Consider the following 17,736-nt stretch of genomic DNA (forward strand, 5'->3'; position numbering starts at 1 on the left):
TATTTACAGTATTTTTTTTTTTTTTTTTTTTTTTTTTTTGTGGTTTTTTTTTTTTTTTTCCCATTTTTTCCTTTAATTTTTTTTTTTTTTTTTTTTTTTTTTTTTTTGAGATGGAGTCTTGCTCTGTCACCCAGACTAGAATACAATGATACAGTGGTGTGACCTCAGCTCACTGCAACCTCCGCCACCTGGGTTCAAGCGATTCTTCTGCCTCAGCCTCCTGAGTAGCTGGGATCACAGGTGCGCACCATGCCCGACTAATTTTTGTATTTTTAGTAGAGATGAGATTTCACCATGTTGGTCAGGGTGGTCTCGAACTCCTGACCTCGTGATCCACCCACCTCAGCCTCCCAAAGTGCTGGGATTACAGGCATGAGCCACCGTGCCCAGCCTATGCCAGGTATTTTTAAGCCACTTTTCTTGTTAACAACCATTATAGAGAAGTGACACCTAAAGCGGTAAAACGGCATACTCAAAGTCATCCAAATTGGTATAGCGGAAATAACAACACACTAGAAAACTTAAGACCTAGGGTCTTGTCTCAGTTATGCCATTTACCAGCTATGTGACCCTGGCCAAAACACAGCAGGTCATGCCTGTAATCCCAGCACTTTGGGAGGCCAAGGCAGGTGGATCACCTGAGGTCAGGAGTTGGAGACCAGCCTGGCCAAGATGGCAAAACCCCATCTCTACTAAAAATACAAAAATTAGTCAGGCACAGTAGTGGGCGCCTGTAATCCCAGCTACTTGGGAGGCTGACGCAGGAGAATCGCTTGAAACCGGGAAGCAGAGGCTGCAGTGAGCCAAGATCGCGCCACTGTACTCCAGTCTGGGTGACAAAGCAATATTCCGTCTCATGAATGAATGAATGAATGAATGAATGAATAAATAAATAAATAAATAAATAAATCATATTCCATCTCCAAGTCTTAACTTCACAATCTATTAAATGGGAATAACACAACCCACTGTGGTATCTCAAGTTAGAAAACACTGCCCAGGTGCCTAGATACTATGACATACAAACTGGCCCACGTGGCTCATTACCCAATACTTCTTGCTCGTCAGCACACTCAACCACTTGCAGGCCAATCTGTCCTTGCTCCTGCACTATAACAACTTAACTCTAAGTTAATCCTTCAGTATGCCTTCCTACCCCCAAATTTGGGATGCCACACATTAGTCTTTCAAAATGAGGGTTATGAGCAAAGTCACAGACTCACTCTATCTCTTTAAATTCTCAATGCCTACAGCTTCAATGGCATTTCAGCTCAGGGACCTAGGCCCTGCCCATCACTCCAATCTCATCTCCAGTGACTGCTCAACTATTTAATGCCCCTACAATGCAAAAGTACTCTTATTTCACACACGTATCATGCTATTTCAAGATTGCATGACTTTGCCTATATTAATCCCTCCACCCAAAATGACCTTGTCTATCTTCTTTGCCTGACTAAACTCTTACTTATTCTACAAACTGCAGTTCAGCTTTCACTTCCTCAAAAATCCTTCTTCAAACCAACACATTGCCCACTATGTGCTTTGCACGTAATATTAAAATGTTCTGTTTTTAGGTTTAATTTCACCACTTGACTAGGAAGTCTTCAAAAACATGAACAGTGTTTTATTCATCTTTATATCTCCAGTACCTTGCAAATACTTAGTGCTCAATAAATGTTTATGAACTACTTTATCATTCTTACCACTTTTCTGATGAGGAAACTAAGACTGAGCAACATTAGGCAATTTACCCAAGGTCAAAAAGCTACCAGACCACAGAGCTAAAATTTAAACACAGGTCTGCAGATTCAAAATGCAGTACTCCTCCTGACCACAAATTCCTAACAGGGAAGGGATGAAGATCTAATAAATTATCATTTGAGAAGGTGATCAGAAAATTGAACATGACAACACAGATGAGAGCTGACAGGCTAAAGTAGTAGAACCAACACTATAGTAAGTGCCATAGTCAGAAAGATGGCCAATTCCTGCATCTTCAAATTGGTCTCACTTCCTACACAAATTGGGGGCACTGACTTCATACAGCTGCTAGGAGGGCAAATGAGGAGCATGAATATGACAGAAGGGTCTAGTTCATTGTCTGGCACACAGCAGTTATTCAAGAAATAGTGGCTTTTGTAGTGTTCTTATTATTATGGTATCATTTATTTGTAAAATTTATAATTGTAAAGTACAAACTAGTATTAGGAAGTGAAACAGAGAACTTTCAGGAAGAAACCACTTCCAACTCCAATTTGGGGAAATCCAATTAACTCCCACCACCTCCCTCTGCCTTGTAAGTGAGTAACTAAGTTCTCCTTTCCATTCCATAAGGAATACCACATTAAAATGCTCAGGCCACCACCATTGCAGTTTTGCAAGCAGCTACTCAATGAAAAGAGAAGAGGGAAAGAAAAACTAAAAGGAGGGCTTGCTGGCATCTGTCAGGAGGATATGAAAGTGGAATCTGCTGACTCTGTCTTGGGGTTTGCAATAAAGCACCTCTGAGCAGCCTCAGAAAAAGTGCCTAAATGAAATTATTGTCTACAAAAGGAGCTTTCCTCTCTGGTATTTGAAAAGTAATGTGTGTAGAAAAATAAAAGAAAGAGACTGCAGGCCAGTGTTGCTTATAAGCACTTCCTAGTCAGATTAATCAGCTAAGTTCTGACTGACTTGGAACAAATCAGTGCTAAAACACAGGATGAATTTAGGGAACCACACTGGAAAGTGCTTTGGCAATTGGCAGATTGGAAACTGAGGAGGGTTTTGAATGAGTAACTGGCCCATAATAAAAGCACAGTAACTGGTGCCGTGGCTCACACCTGTAATCCCAGCAATTTGGAAGGCCAAGGAGGGAGGATCACCTGAGGTCAGGAGTTCGAGACCAGGCTAGCCAACATGGTAAAACCCCATCTCTACTAAAAATACAAAAATTAGCTGGGTGTGGTGGTGTGCACCTGTAATCCCAGCTGCTCAAGAGGCTGAGGCAGGAGAATCACTTGAACCTGGGAGGCAGAGGTTGCCGTGAGCCAAGATTGTGCCATTGCACTCGAGCCTGGGCGACGACAGTGAAGCTCCATCTCAAATAATAATAATAATAATAGAGCATAGTTGAGGATTCTAGAAACTGTGTTTGATACAACATCTTCTACAAGTCCATCCCATCACCAAAGCACATTAAAGCAGGGAGGTAAATCTTGTAGTTAAAAGACCATCCTCACTCCAAAAAAAATTCAGTAGCCTGCAAGCACATTTCCATCCTCTCTAATTCAATATGAGCAAGCCACACAAGAGAGAGATCTTCCATGAAAAGGAACAGCAAGGGAGAGAAACTGTCCCAATTTTTCTCCAAATTCCTCCCTACCTAAATTGGGTCTTCGTGTACTACTTTCAATGCTAACAAATAACTCTTGAAGCACTTCCAACAAACAATTTGTAAAGAGTGCAAATGCTTAAAAATCATGCACTAAGACCCTGTCTGAGAGCCAGTTAAAGGGGAAAGAGACACATTGAACTACTTTTAGAATATAAACAATCTGTCTAAAGATCAGCTTTTATCTTAAGAAATCCGTGTGTGTGTGTGTGTGTGTGTGTGTGTGTGTGTGTGTGTGTGTGTGTTTGTAAAAGATCAGGTTCTTCCAGGTGAGTAAACTATGTTTTCAGTGTGTTAAATTTATCTTGTCATTTTCAGGAGTGAGAGAAGGTTTGGAGGGCAGAAAAAGAGAGATTAACTGCTTAAAGATATTTGAGTAGTACATAGAATGTGAGTATTGGTTACTCCAACCGTAGGCCACACACACACTCCTGTAAAAAAAGGAATTTTGGAATTCAATTCATATTTTTAAAACTTGTTATTTTAAAGAATCCAAGAGTAGAGAATTCTTAAAAGTAATTCATCCATATTTTTACATAGCTGACTGTACAATGTGACTGGCACTTGTAAAAATAACTGGTTTGAAAGACTACTGACACTTTCAAAAGGCTTGCTCTAATTAACAGAGAAATTTTTCACTCAACTCAGTGCTATCTGACTCAAACTTAGGACAAAGTGTACATATAAAGTCATGGCTTCATGTAACAGTGATGAACTTGATGGTTTGATACTAAGTCAACATATATTCTTTTCTGAGAAACAGGCATAGATCCATTTCTAAAAATGTGGTGTAAACAAGAACTGACCTGCTTAGCACCTGGCTTCTGTTCCATAGGCGTCATGGTGAGTGTTTTGGTCTCTTTCTCATACTGGCAATAGTATTTCACCCAGGATATTCCTAAAGCCCCTACGAGGACAAGTAAAAGTGAGCAAACAGAATAACTGTTTTAGCTGTATAGGAAGTCAACCCCTAAGATTGAAGCTATTTACACATTGCTCATCAGAGTCAAACTTCAGATCCAGCCCTGCCCTTGCCCTGACTGCCATCCTTCCATAACCACCTACCTACTGCACACAGGGAGATCCTAACCTTCACCAACTGCTTCCCACAGCTGCTTCTGGCTTGCTCAAAACCTACTCTCCCTGCCATGTTCCCTATAAATGGTATCACCATGTATCCCAGAAGCTGAAGACTATTGTCATTTACTTTGCTGTCTCTGTAACTGTTCCATGTGATTGGTCATTGGGTTATGCCCCTTCTAACCTGTACATGACTCTACATATCTCTCTTTTAACTGTCTCCTCCTCTCCATTCCTTTTAACAATGAATTAGTTAAGAACCCTATCCGTGTTGTTTTTGCTTGTTTAATTTTTTTTTTTTTTTTTTTTTTTTTTTTTTTTTGACAGAGTCTTGCTCTGTCAACCCAGCTGGAGTGCGGTGGCGTAATCTCGGCTCACTGCAACTCTGCCTCCTAGTTTCAAACACCATTCTCCTGCCTCCAGCCTCCCAAGTAGCTGGGACTACAGGCGCCACCACGCACGCTGGATAGACCTTTTGTACTTTTTTTTATGCTAAGAGACAGGGGTTTCACCCATGTTAGCGGCAGGATGGGTCTTGATCGAACCTCGTGATCTCATGCTCCAGCCCCCCCAAAGTGGCTGGATTACAAGCATAGAGCCACCGGCACCTGGCCCAGTGTCTTATTTTTTTATTTATTTTTTATGAGACATATTTTTAAAAAACAAAAATTTACTGTATCTCACCAATTATTTCATTGGCCTTCCTCTGATTTCTCTATTGTCCCCATCTCTGATTCACTCCATTCCAATTCATTCTCCACTCCTTTTGCAGATTTTTTAAATAAATATCTCTATTTTTATCCATTCCCCCTCATTAGAAACCACCCATAGGCTTTCCCACTATCTCCACACTCTTTAGCCTTGCCTACAATGCCCTTGATAACACGATTGAAACTTATCTTTCCAGCTTTTTCATCTTGGCACCTCACCTCTATGGTCCGTCTCAATGAATTACTTTTAGTTCCCACATAAAGAGGTAGCCATTATAATTTTATAGTCCAAATCCAAGAACTAAGCTGAATGAGGCTGTATTATTAATAATTACATCAGGAACAGCAGGAGTAAAGCACGACTAATTCTTGGACAAGGGCCCTACAAATCAACTATTCTATCCACGAACTCCTGCCTCTACTCACATGAGCAGTGGTATAATCCACCGTGGAATTCCTCCCTCCCTCTCGTCTCGCCTCCGCCATCCCTCCCTCCCTCCCATCTTCCTTCCTTTCTTTCTTTCTTGGCTCTCACTCTCGCTCTCTTTCTTTCTTTCTTATTTTATTCATTTTTGAGACAGAGTCTCACTCTGTCACCCAGGCTGGAGTACAATGGCACCATCTCAGCTGACTGAAACCTCCACCTCCCAGGTTCAAGTGATTCCCCTGTCTCAGTCTCCCAAGTAGCTGGGATTACAGGCATGCGTCACCACACCCAGCTAATTTTTGTATTTTTAGTAGAGACGGGGTTTCACCATGTTGGCCAGGCTGGTGTCAAACTCCTGACCTCCGGTGATCTGCCTGTCTCAGCCTCCCAAAGTGCTGGGATTACAGGCGTGAGCCACTGTGCCCGGCCATTCCTCCTTTTCTTTACCTATCAAACTCCCATTCATCATTCAAGTTCTAGTTCAAATACCACTTTCTTGGTGAAGCCTTTAGATATATGCCCCAAATACAGTGATCACCACATTTCATTATAATTATTGATATATTTGTCTATCTCTCCCATCACTTTCCACTTCTTGGTGACAAAAATCATGGTTGATTCATTTTTTCAAGGGTGTCCCCAATGCATTGCACAGTATCTGGCAGAAACAGTGCTCATTAAGCATACATTCAACTGAGTAGCAATGTCATGCCCATATGACAAATCAGAATACTGGAGCACAGAAGGATCACACAGCATACAGCAGTGGTTCTCAACTAGGGGCAACTTGGCCTCCCAGGGGACATCTGGCAACACATTAGAGACATTTTAGGTAGTCACACCTGGAGATTACTATGAGCAAAAAGTGAGGAAAGGCAAGGGATGCTGCTAAATATACTACAATACACAGGACCACTTCCCAGAACTAAGAATTATCCAGCCTGAAATGTCAACAGCACTGAGATTGAGAAATTGTGCAACACACAGTTGAAGAGATGAACCTGACAAGTGGGAGAATACAGCTTTGAAAATCATCAAAAGCAAACTGCTCTATGCGAAGAAAAGTATGATAATTTCACTACTGAAGTGCCATGCTTTGTGAATTACAGTGATTTTTGCCACTGGCAGTCTCTGGGTGTGTGTCTTCTGTTTACTCCCCAGATAAAATAACTCTGGGCAAGAACTGAATAACAGGTTTGGGGAGTATCCAGTCATAGTTCTAAGGGCAAATAAAATCAAATCACACATACAGGTGTGCAAAATGTTACTGAGGAATTAGGAAAGATCGAATGCTCTACAACATTCAGTGACTAAACAAGTTAACCCACTTTCCTTAGTCACCAATGAAAAACAGATACTGTCTTTCCCACTGGAATCATGATGTTCACTAAGTGCTATAACAGCATCCATGAGCCTGAGCAACAAAAAATTTTGTCTCTACAAAAAATTCAAAAATTATCCAAGCGCAGTGGTAGGTGCCTTTAGTTGCAGCCACTCAGGAGGCTGAGGTAGGAGGACTGCTTGAGCCCAGTAGTATGAGGCTGTAGAGAGCTATGATGGTGCCATCGCACTCCAACCTGGACAACAGGGCGAGATCCTGTCTTAAAAAAAAAAAGAAAAGAAAAGAGCAAACACATGACCCTAATGCAGACGAAAATATAGGGGACTATAGTAGGATCATGGGTTTTGGCATTTCACAAATCTGAATTTAACTTTAGTCCTGACACTTGTTAGTTGTGTGACTTTCAAATGGTGACCTCTCTGAGCCTTAGTGGCCTTATGTGTATGGGTATAAACTGGTTGCAAAGATTAAATGAGGCAGTGTTTTCAATGAACTTAGCACCATGTCTGGTACATAATAGGTATAAGAAATATTATTTTTCTACTTCCTTTCCTCTACTTCCCTTTTTTCCAAAAGACTAATCAGAAGGATTAAAGAACTAATAATACCCATTTTGAATCTCAGAGAAAACCTTAGGTCTTATCACTACAAAGCCTTTGTAAGACAAATCTTTAACTTCCTCTCAGTTTCTCCTCTTTTTTGTTTGTTTGTTTGTTTTCAGTATTCCCTGCCTGCGCTCTAAGGGAATTGTAGCTATCAGGGGTCCATGAACAGTAAGGGTACCCAAAATTCAGAGCCAACAAGTGGCAGTAGTTCCTGGCTTATTGAAACCCAACGGATACCCCTATGTCCCCACACACATTTCTCTTGTGTATAGAGATAGCCTTCAATAGTGGGCTGTCCTGGAAGTTTGCATGTCTGGGGAGCTTCTTTCATCCTTTTCTTAAGTTCTTCCATCTCTTCCCGGGTACTGGAGAAATGATTTCTTGTCTGTCAAGACATCATAATGAAAATCATTATTATCATCATCATTATCATGAAAAAGTATTTCTTGGTCAGAGACTCAGTACAGAGTTTTCCCTGCTTACAGCATGTGCAACCATAAAGCAAAAAAAAGAAATGGTGAATGGCATAGTGAATGGAAAACAAGTTTATAGAGTCTAATGCTCCTAAAGACTACATAGGAAACAAAAATGTAACGAGCAATATACTCATAAAATAACAACTGGGAGGCTTTATACTAATAGGAATCACATAAGGCCCTAATAAGAAATCTTAGAATTCTGAACATGACTGATACCCTGCTTTACAACAAGGGAGATGTCAGACAAGGTTCCCAAAGGTAGCATTCTCATAGCAACTTCCAAGTTGTGCCTCAAAGTTATAGCCTAGTTGATACTGAATCAAATTCTGGTCAAGAAGATAAAATATATGAGAGGGTGCTCTCTTGGGAGAAGGGCCAACAGTAGCTATGTTTTCATACTCACAAATACCAAAACCTAATGATGAGAATAAATTTATTCAAATCTACACAACTAAAACATGATGGTAAGACATGTGTTGAAATGTGGGTATGAAAATCAAGACAGAGGCTGGGCGCGGTGGCTCAAGCCTGTAATCCCAGCACTTTGGGAGGTTGAGGCGGGTGGATCACGAGGTCAGGAAATCAAGACCATCCTGGCTAACATGGTGAAACCCCGTCTCTACTAAAATACAAAAAACTAGCCGGGCGAGGTGGCGGGCGCCTGTAGTCCCAGCTACTCGGAGGCTGAGGCAGGAGAATGGCGTGAACCCGGGAGGCAGAGCTTGCAGTGAGCCGAGATCGCGCCACTGCACTCCAGCCTGGGCAACACAGCGAGACTCCGTCTCAAAAAAAAAAAAAAGAAAATCACGACAGATAAGTTTTTAGTACCCAGTCTTAAAATTATGACATGATGTTAGTGAGAAAGGTGATCTGTGCTGCCCATCTAGTTCGCCCATGCTTATCCTGTAAATAAGTCACCCATATGTATACATTCAAAGGCTTGTTGTTACATTTGTACACATCAAGTGATATATAGAGGAAGATTCAAGGGATTAACTTGGTTGTAGTAGGAAGATGTTGTAAATCTGGAAATTCTGGAGAATGTGAGAGCCCCTAGTTCCTTTCTGCAAGGAGAGTATATAGAAAGAAAAAATAATAACAACTGTAAATCCCAGTCCTCCTAAACAACCAAGGGGGGCTTATTTTCACTATAACTTACCAGCATTTTTCATCTAAAACTACATCTATATATTTCATGCAATTTAACATCCATTCTAAAGTCACCAACTCAGTAATGCCTTCTCTGACTCTACCAGGTAGCCAAATGCTCTGAAATTTTTAAAAACCTTTGGCCTTGATTCTATTACAGCACTTATCATTATGGATTATGATTTATCTCTGTTTATTTCTGTCTCCTACAAGAAACTGTATGTTCCTTCAAGACAGAAAAACTTGCATGCATCCTCATGGCATATCCAGTGCCTTTCACAATGCCTGGCACAGAGCTTATGTTCATTTTTTCCATAAACACTTGTTTAATCTGGGTTGAATAAAGGAACATGTAAAAGAATATATGTGAAAAGGATGGGAACACTGTGCCTACATGCCCATCTGTAAGAACCAGCATGACAAAGAAGGTAGAGAAAACCTTTAAAAATAATTTATGTGACGCTACTAATAAGTACTGAGAAAAGAAAGAGAAGATAAAATGAGTGTTTGTGGTAATAAAGTCCACAGTGAGAGTGTTTTGAGTGAGCAGGGAAGTAACTTAAGGCCTGGGCTCAAATAAGCCTATAGCTGTGTCCTGATCTGACAGAGATGCAGCAAATTAGCAATACTCAATAAATATTGCATAGATGAAGGTATTTGTGTGTGGAAGGGTGGGTTTGAACAGCAGTCAGCCTCAAAAACAGGAAAGAGGTGAAAGTGGAAGAGCAAGAACAGTCTGATACACTAAATATTTGTGATCCACACCAGTATATCCCAACAAATTGGCTAGGATGCAGTAACCTAGAATTCCAAAAATCAAGGTCGCTGGGGCTGAAATTCAATTGGAATGGAAAGACTGGTGAGAAAAATCCACATGCAAACTCACATTCTGTAAACTGAGCTGGAGCTGCTGTTTGTATGGGAGGAAATCCTGTGTGAGCTCCACAGTCAGGCTGTTAGAAATGAACAAACTATGAAGAAAGGCCAAGACCTAGGGAAAACATGTAAAAATAACTTTATCACCAGTATCTTCTAATAAACTAAATAAAAGAAACATGAACTCACCAAAAAACTCCATGGTGTGGCTGGGCACAGTGGCTCACACCTGTAATCCCTGCACTTTGGGAGGCCGAGGCGGGCAGATCACGAGGTCAGGAGTTCGAAACCAGCCTGACCAACATGGTGAAACCCCATCTCTACTAAAATACAAAATTAGCTGGCGGTGGTGGCATGTGCCTGTAATCCCAGCTACTTGGGAGGCTGAGGCAGGAGAATCGCTTGAACTCGGGAGGCAGAGGTTGCAGTGAGCCGAGATTGCACCACTGCACTCTAGCCTGGGTGACAGAGTGAGACTCTGTCTCAGAAAAACAAAAAACAAACAAACAACAACAACAACAAAATTCCATGGTGTTTACCCAGTATAGCAGTCAAACACAAACCAGTCTACACATCACTGTTTTCATATCAGGTTAAACATTTACCCTTGACTCAGCTTCAGAAAATAAGAACTATTAACAAATTTATTAACCCAGAGCTTGCTCAGATCTCATATAAAGACATTCATCATTTGAACAGTATGTGAATGAACTGCATCTTTCCTCTATATATCCTCAGCAACCACAAACAATAGGTGCTCAATAAATATTTCTTGAACGAATGAAAGTAAATAAGTAAATGAATAAAGCAAGATTTTCTACCTTACTTTAATGAAGACTGTCATAATGCTAAAAGATCAATAGAGTCTAAACCAACTTTAAAATTAGAAATGATTCACAGGGTTGCAGAAAAAGACATATAAATGATATATAATATATATTTGTATAAATTTTCAATCCCGTTAAAAATCAAATACACGGGCTGGGTACGGTAGCTCATGCCTGTAATCCCGGCACTTTGGGAAGCCAAGGCAGGGGGATCACTTGAGCCCAGGAGTTGGAGACCAGCCTGGGCAATATGGTGAAACCTTATCTCTACAAAAACATACAAAAAATTAGCCCGGTATGGTGGCACGCATCTGTAGTTCCAGCTACTCAGGAGGATGAGGTGGGAGGATCACTTGAGTCCAGGAGACAGAGGTTGTAGTGACCCAAGATAGCACCACTGCACTCCAGCTTGGGTGACAGTGAGACCCTGTCTCAAACAAATATATGAAATGGAAAAATCTACACAAGACAGAAGTAAATGGAATGCAAAAATGTGAAATGGAAAAAACTACACAAGACAGAAGTAAAAGTAGTAGAATAAGAAGTCATTGACTGCAAGGGACATGAGTCCGTAGCACAGTACCTGGTATATGAGAGAGACTTTTAGAGGCTGCTGAAAGTGTGAGGAGGAAGAAGGGAAGGAAACAAAGTAATAGGAAGAGTGGTAGAGAAATTCTGGAAGGGAGAGGGAAGGAGAGAGGAAAAAAAGGAAAGAGAAAGAAAATAGCCACAGAAAAGAGAGAAAAGGTTAGGGGAAAAGAGAGAAAATATATACTAAAGAACAAGAAAACATAAGTTAGACTATGTTCTAGACATTTCCAATGATTATCCTTCAAGTTCTTTGAGATTCTGTTTTTATGATCAAAGTTTGTACATTTACCAGGCATTTGATAAATATTTTTAGACCATTCATCAACAGAGAAGACTTACAGGTTCCACAATATTGAACTTCTTGGACTCCTGAACTTCCTGGATTTGATAAACATAATCAAGAGAGGACTCGAAAAAATTGTGCCTCTCCTTGTCCACCTGTAGGTCTGCCTATAGAAGAAGGAAAACAAACATTACACATTGGGATATTCATGAAAGTCAGTGCTTAAGGACTGAACAGAATGCTAGAGCTAGATGAGCATTAAGCCACCAACTAGTGATGTTACCCTTTATTTTAGAGATAGAGAACCTAAAGCCAAGAGATTAAAAAGTGACTGATCCAGGATTCCAATTTCTGGTCCAACACATAAAAAGCTTGAAGTCATTATACCCATTCTGACAAAAAGAAAAAAGCTGAACAAGTGTAAAATCCACACATTTTCTTATATCCAACAGAGAACTGAAGTCAGAGGAAAATCTGCTCCCTCAAAAACTACAGAGACATGAATACAGAGAATAAGAAATTAACAACGGCAGAATCCCAAGAACAGAAGCATGCTAGTATGGCCAGTACTGAGAGGATTACAGCAGAAAGAACTGCAAGTCTCAAGTCTTATTTAACAAGAAATGAGAAAATCTGAGCACAAAAACAATGATGCCAGAGAAAATTTTAGAGTCAGACAATGACAGCTACAGCAAACTAAGCACAGCCTAGCTCCTAGTCAGATCAACACAAAATCTCACATTAAAGACCTGTTTCGCTCAGTTCCTTTCATCTGAACATCATCACTGGCTTTCAACAATGAATTACAAGGCATATTAAAAGGCAATAAACACAGTCTGAAGAGAAAAAGGAGCATCAGAATCAAATGTAGGTAAGGCAGACATTGTAGAAATATAAGACTGTAGGCCAAGTGCAGTAGCTCACACCTGTAATCCCAGCACTTTGGGAGGTCGAGGTGGGTAGATCACCTGAGGTTAGGAGTTCGAGACCAGCTTGGCCAACATGGAGAAACACTATCTCTACTAAAAATACAAAAAACTATCCAAGTGTGGTGGTGCACTCTTGTAGTCCCAGCTACTCTGGAAGCCGAGGCACGAGACTCACTTGAACCGGGGAGGTGAAGACTGCAGTGAGCTGAGATCATGCCACTGCACTCCAGCCTGGGTGACAGAGCAAGACTCCATCTCAGAAACAAACAAAAAAGAAATATAAAACTAAATTAAAAATAATTATAATTAATATAAGGGCTCTAATATAAAAAGCGGACAGCACGTAAGAACAGATAGGTAATAGTAGTGGGCAGATGAAAACTGCAAGAAAGAATACACAGGAAAGACTAGAAATCAAAAACACTGTAGCAGAAATGAAGACTACTTTTAAAGGGTTCACCAGTAGATTGAACAAGACTGAGGAAAGAACCAGTAAGCTTAAATACATGTCAACAAAAATGTGGGAAACTGAAATGCAAAGAGAAAAAAAAAAATGAAAAACATTGAGTAGAATACTCAGGAACTGATGAACAAGATGTTAATATATGCATATTCAGAGTACCAATTGGAGAAGAAAAAGAGGCAGAAACAGAAGAAATACTGCAAGCAATAATGACTGAGAATTTTCCAAAATAAAAGACAGATATCAAACCCCACATCCAGAAAGCTCAGGAAAAATACCAATAAATACAATAATACAATAAATACTAACAATTACCAATCAGGATAAATACCAAACAATCTCCATGTACATATATGATATTCAAAGCTGCAGAAAATAAAACACAAGAGAAAATCTTGAAAGAAGCTAGAGAGAAAAACAACTTACTATATAGGGGGGCAAGGATAAAGAGTTATATCAGACTTCTCTTAAGAAACCATGCAGAGAGAAGAGAGTGCCATAAAATATTTGAAGGTGTTGAAAGAAAAAAAGTTAACTACTTAGAAATGTGTATTCCATGAAATTATCCTTCAAAAGTGATGGTAAAATAAAGACTTCCTCAAACAAACAAAAATTAAAGCACTTTGTCACCACTAAACTTGTCTTGCAAGAAAGGTTAAAAGATCTCCAGTAGAAGAAAATGATATGTCGGAAATACAGACCTAAAAGAAAGAAAAAAAGAGCATAAATTAAAAAATATTTTATTTTCAAATTATTAATGGATCTAACAGATAAGAATTTGTCTATAATAATAATTGCAATGATACATTTGGTCATTATATCTTACAAATAAGTAAAAAGAATGATAGTACCATTATAAGGAACAAAAGGGAGAAATTGGAAATAGTCTGTCAATCCTGTACAACCCATAACTAGTTTATTGGAATATGAAAAGTGGACATAAACTAACCATAAATGCATATTGCAAGCTCTAAGGCAACCACTAAAACATGAAAAAGAGGAAGTATAATTGATATGGTAAGACAAGACAGAAAATAAAATTACATAAAATGTTCTCTTAAAAAAGAGAAGGCAAAAGAAGACTGAAAGACAAAATAAAACAAAATAATAAGTAGAAGATAGCAAACAATATAGTAGATACTATTACACCATTATCTATGACCATTTTAAACATCAATGATCTAAAAAATTAAAGGATAGACTGTCATAGTGTGCAAAATTAACAGCCAACTATGTTATTTAAAAGATATCATTTTAAATAAGTACATACAATGTTAGACCTGAAACTATAAAACTTCTAGAATAAAACCTAGAAAAATGCTTCTAGGAATTGGCCTAATAAAAAAAAATTACTAAGACACCTAAAGCAAATACAACAGAAACAAAAGTAAATAAATGAGACTTAATTAAACTAAAATCTTTCTGCACAACAAGAGAAATAATCAACAGAGTAAATAGGCAACCTACAGAATGGGATAAAATATTCACAAACTATACAGCTGACAAAGGACTAGTGTCCAGAATCTACAAGAAACTCCAACAAATCAGCAAGAAAAAAAAAAACATTTAAAAGTGGGCAAACGACATGAACAGACATTTTTCAAAAGATATACAAATGGCCAATAAACATGAAAAAATGCTCAACATCACTAATCATCAGGAAAATGGAAATTAAAACTGCAATGAGATACCACCTTACTCCACTCAGAAAGGCCATTATTAAAAAGTCAAAAAACAAAAGATGCAGATGTGGTGAAAAGGTAATGCTTATTCACTTTGAGTGGGAATGTAAATTCATACAGTCTCTATGGAAAACAGTATGGAGATCTCTCAAATAACTGAAAGTAGAACTACTATTCAATCCCCAATCCCACTACCGAGTATCTACCTAAAGGAAAAAAGAAGTCATTACATCAAAAAAGACACCTGCACTCCTATGTTTATATTGGCACAATTCACAATTGCGAAGGTAGGAAATCAATCTAAGTGTCCATCAACTGATTAGTGGATAAAGAAAATATAGTAGGTATATATGTGTGCACGCACACACAATGGAATACTACTCAGCCATGAAAAAGAACAAAATAATGTCTTTTACAGAAACTGGAACTGGAGGCCATTATTCCAAGTAAACTAACTCAGGAATGGATAACCAAATACCTCATATTCTCATTTATTAGTGGGAGGTAAGATTTGAGTATGCAGAAGCATGCAGAGTGGTACAATGGACATTGGAGACTCAGAAGAGGGGTGGTGAGAGGGGGCTGAAAAATTACTTACTATTGGGTATAATGTACACTATTCGGGCACACTAAAAGCCCAGACTTCACCACTATACAATTCATTCACGTAACCAAAAACACTTATACCCCTAAACCTACTGAAATAAAAATTAAAATGTAAAGAAAACAAAGACAGATTAAAAGTAAAGGTATAAAGAAAGATATATCATGCTAACATTAATCAAAAGAACGCTGGAGTAGCTATATTAATTTCATAAAAAGCACACTTCAGAACAAAGAAAACTACCAAGGAAAAATATTATGATATCAAATCATAATGTAATAATAAAGAGGGCAAGAGTCTAAGAAGACATAACAATTCTTAATGTGAATGTGCCTAATAACAGAGCATCAAAATACATGAGGTAAAAACTGACAGAATTACAAGGAGAAAGAGACACACCTACTATTGGAGTTGGAGACTTCAATACTCCTCTAATAGTAATGGACAGATCCAGCTAGCAGAAAATCAGCATGGACATTGTTGACCCGAACAGCATGATCGATCAACTGAATCTAATTGGCATCTTTGTAACACTTGATACAACAGCAGAATATGCTTTCATCTCAAAGTCACACAGAACAATCAACAAGATAGACCATATTCCGGGACATAAAATACACCTGAAGAAATCTAAAAGAACAGAAATCTTATGAAATATATAATTAGACCACAAATTAAATTATACCAGAAATCAATTTTTAAAAGCTGCAAATGCCCCAAATAATTACATTTATAAATAAAACCTGAGTCAAAGACGCAAAAGAAAAGTAAGGTTGGGCATTATGGCAAACACCTGTAATCTCAGCACTTTAGGAGGGCAAGGCAGGAAGATCACTTGAAGCCTGGAGTTTGAAACTAGCCTGGGCAACATGGCAAGACCTCAATTCTACAAAAAATAAATAAAATAAAATATGAAATGTTAAGACATTTTGAATTATATAAAAAGGAAAACACAATTTAATATTTGTGGGCAATGAAAGCAGTGCTTAGAGAAATATTTATAGAATGAAATGCATATATTAGAAGAATGATCTATTATTAATAATCTACGCTTCCTTCTTAGGAAATTAGAAATAGAAGAATGAATCACATCCAAAGTAAACAGACAATAAGAAAATATAAACATTAAAGAAGATATCGATGGGAGGTTCCAAGATGGCCGAATAGGAACATCTCCAGTCTACAGCTTCCAGTGTGAATGACACAGAAGATGGGTGATTTCTGCATTTCTAACTGAGGTACTGGGTTCATCTCACTGGGTCTTGTTGGAGAGTGGGTGCAGCCCGTGGAGTATGAGCTGAGGCAGGGCGGGGCATTGCCTCACCCTGGAAGAGCAAAGGGGTTGGGGAATTCCCTTTCCTAGCCAAGGGAAGCCACAACAGATGGTACTTGGAAAATCGGGACACTCCCACCATAATACTGCTCTTTTCCAATGGTCTTAGCAAATTGCACACCAGGAGATTATATCTCATTCCTGGCTCAGAGGATCCCACGCCCACGGAGCCTTGCTCACTGCTAGGACAGCAGTCTGAGATCAAACTGCAAGACAGCAGCAAGGCTGGGGGAGGGTCGTCCACCATTACTGAGGCTTGAGTAGGTAAACAAAGCAGCCGGGAAGCTCAAACTGGATGGAGCCCACCGCAGCTCAAGGAGTCCTGCCTGCCTCTGTAGACTCCACCTCTGGGGGCAGGGCATAGCTGAACAAAAGGCAGCAGAAACTTCTGCAGACTTAAACGTCCCTGTCTGACAGCTTCCAAGAGAGTAGTGGTTCTCCCAGCATGGAGTTTGAGATCTGAGAACAGACAGACTGCCTCCTCAAGTGGGTCCCTGATCCCCAAGTAGCCTAACTAGGAGACACCTCACAGTAGGGGCCGACTGACACCTCATACAGCTGGGTGCCCCTCTGAGACGAAGCTTCCAGAGGAATGATCAGGCAGCAATATTTGCTGCTCTGCAATGTTTGCTCTTCTGCAGCCTCTGCTGGTGATATCCAGGCAAACAGCGTCTGTAGTGAACCTCCAGCAAACTCCAACAGACCTGCAGCTGAGGGTCCTGTTAGAAGGAAAACTAACAAACAGAAAGGACATCCACACCAAAATCTCATCTGTATGTCACCATCATCAAAGACCAAAGGGAGATAAAAACACAGAGATGGGGACAAACCAGAGCAGAAAAGCTGAAAATTCTAAAAATCAGATCATCTTTTCTCCTCCAAAGGTACACAGCTCCTCGCCAGCAACGGAAAAAAGCTGGATGGAGAATGACTTCGACGAGTTGAGAGAAGAAGGCTTCAGACGATCGGAAATAACAAACTTC

At 39.5% G+C, this 17,736-nt stretch overlaps 2 protein-coding genes across 2 annotated transcripts in view; both read right to left on the bottom strand.

The window, feature by feature from the left end:
* The window catches only part of LOC108517896 (oligophrenin-1-like), a 14,156-nt gene extending 9,633 nt beyond the window's left edge, over positions 1-4,523 (bottom strand). The window contains exons 1-2 of the mRNA XM_017855993.1: positions 4,439-4,523; positions 4,180-4,280 (exon numbers count right to left, since the gene is read on the bottom strand). Coding sequence (XP_017711482.1) covers positions 4,180-4,280; positions 4,439-4,523 — 186 coding nt within the window. The remainder of the gene's footprint in view (positions 1-4,179; positions 4,281-4,438) is intronic.
* Positions 4,524-7,688: 3,165 nt separating this feature from the next.
* On the bottom strand, positions 7,689-12,107 carry LOC108517897 (oligophrenin-1-like). The gene is made up of 4 exons (XM_017855994.1): positions 12,075-12,107; positions 11,799-11,909; positions 10,052-10,156; positions 7,689-7,922 (listed from the first exon to the last, which is right to left on the bottom strand). The coding sequence occupies exons 1-4, from the start codon at positions 12,105-12,107 to the stop codon at positions 7,689-7,691; spliced, it is 483 nt and encodes a 160-aa protein (XP_017711483.1).
* Positions 12,108-17,736: the final 5,629 nt, after the last annotated feature.

This window comes from Rhinopithecus bieti, unplaced genomic scaffold, assembly GCF_001698545.2.
Source record: "Rhinopithecus bieti isolate Rb0 unplaced genomic scaffold, ASM169854v2 scaffold_42779, whole genome shotgun sequence".
NCBI lineage: Eukaryota > Metazoa > Chordata > Mammalia > Primates > Cercopithecidae > Rhinopithecus > Rhinopithecus bieti.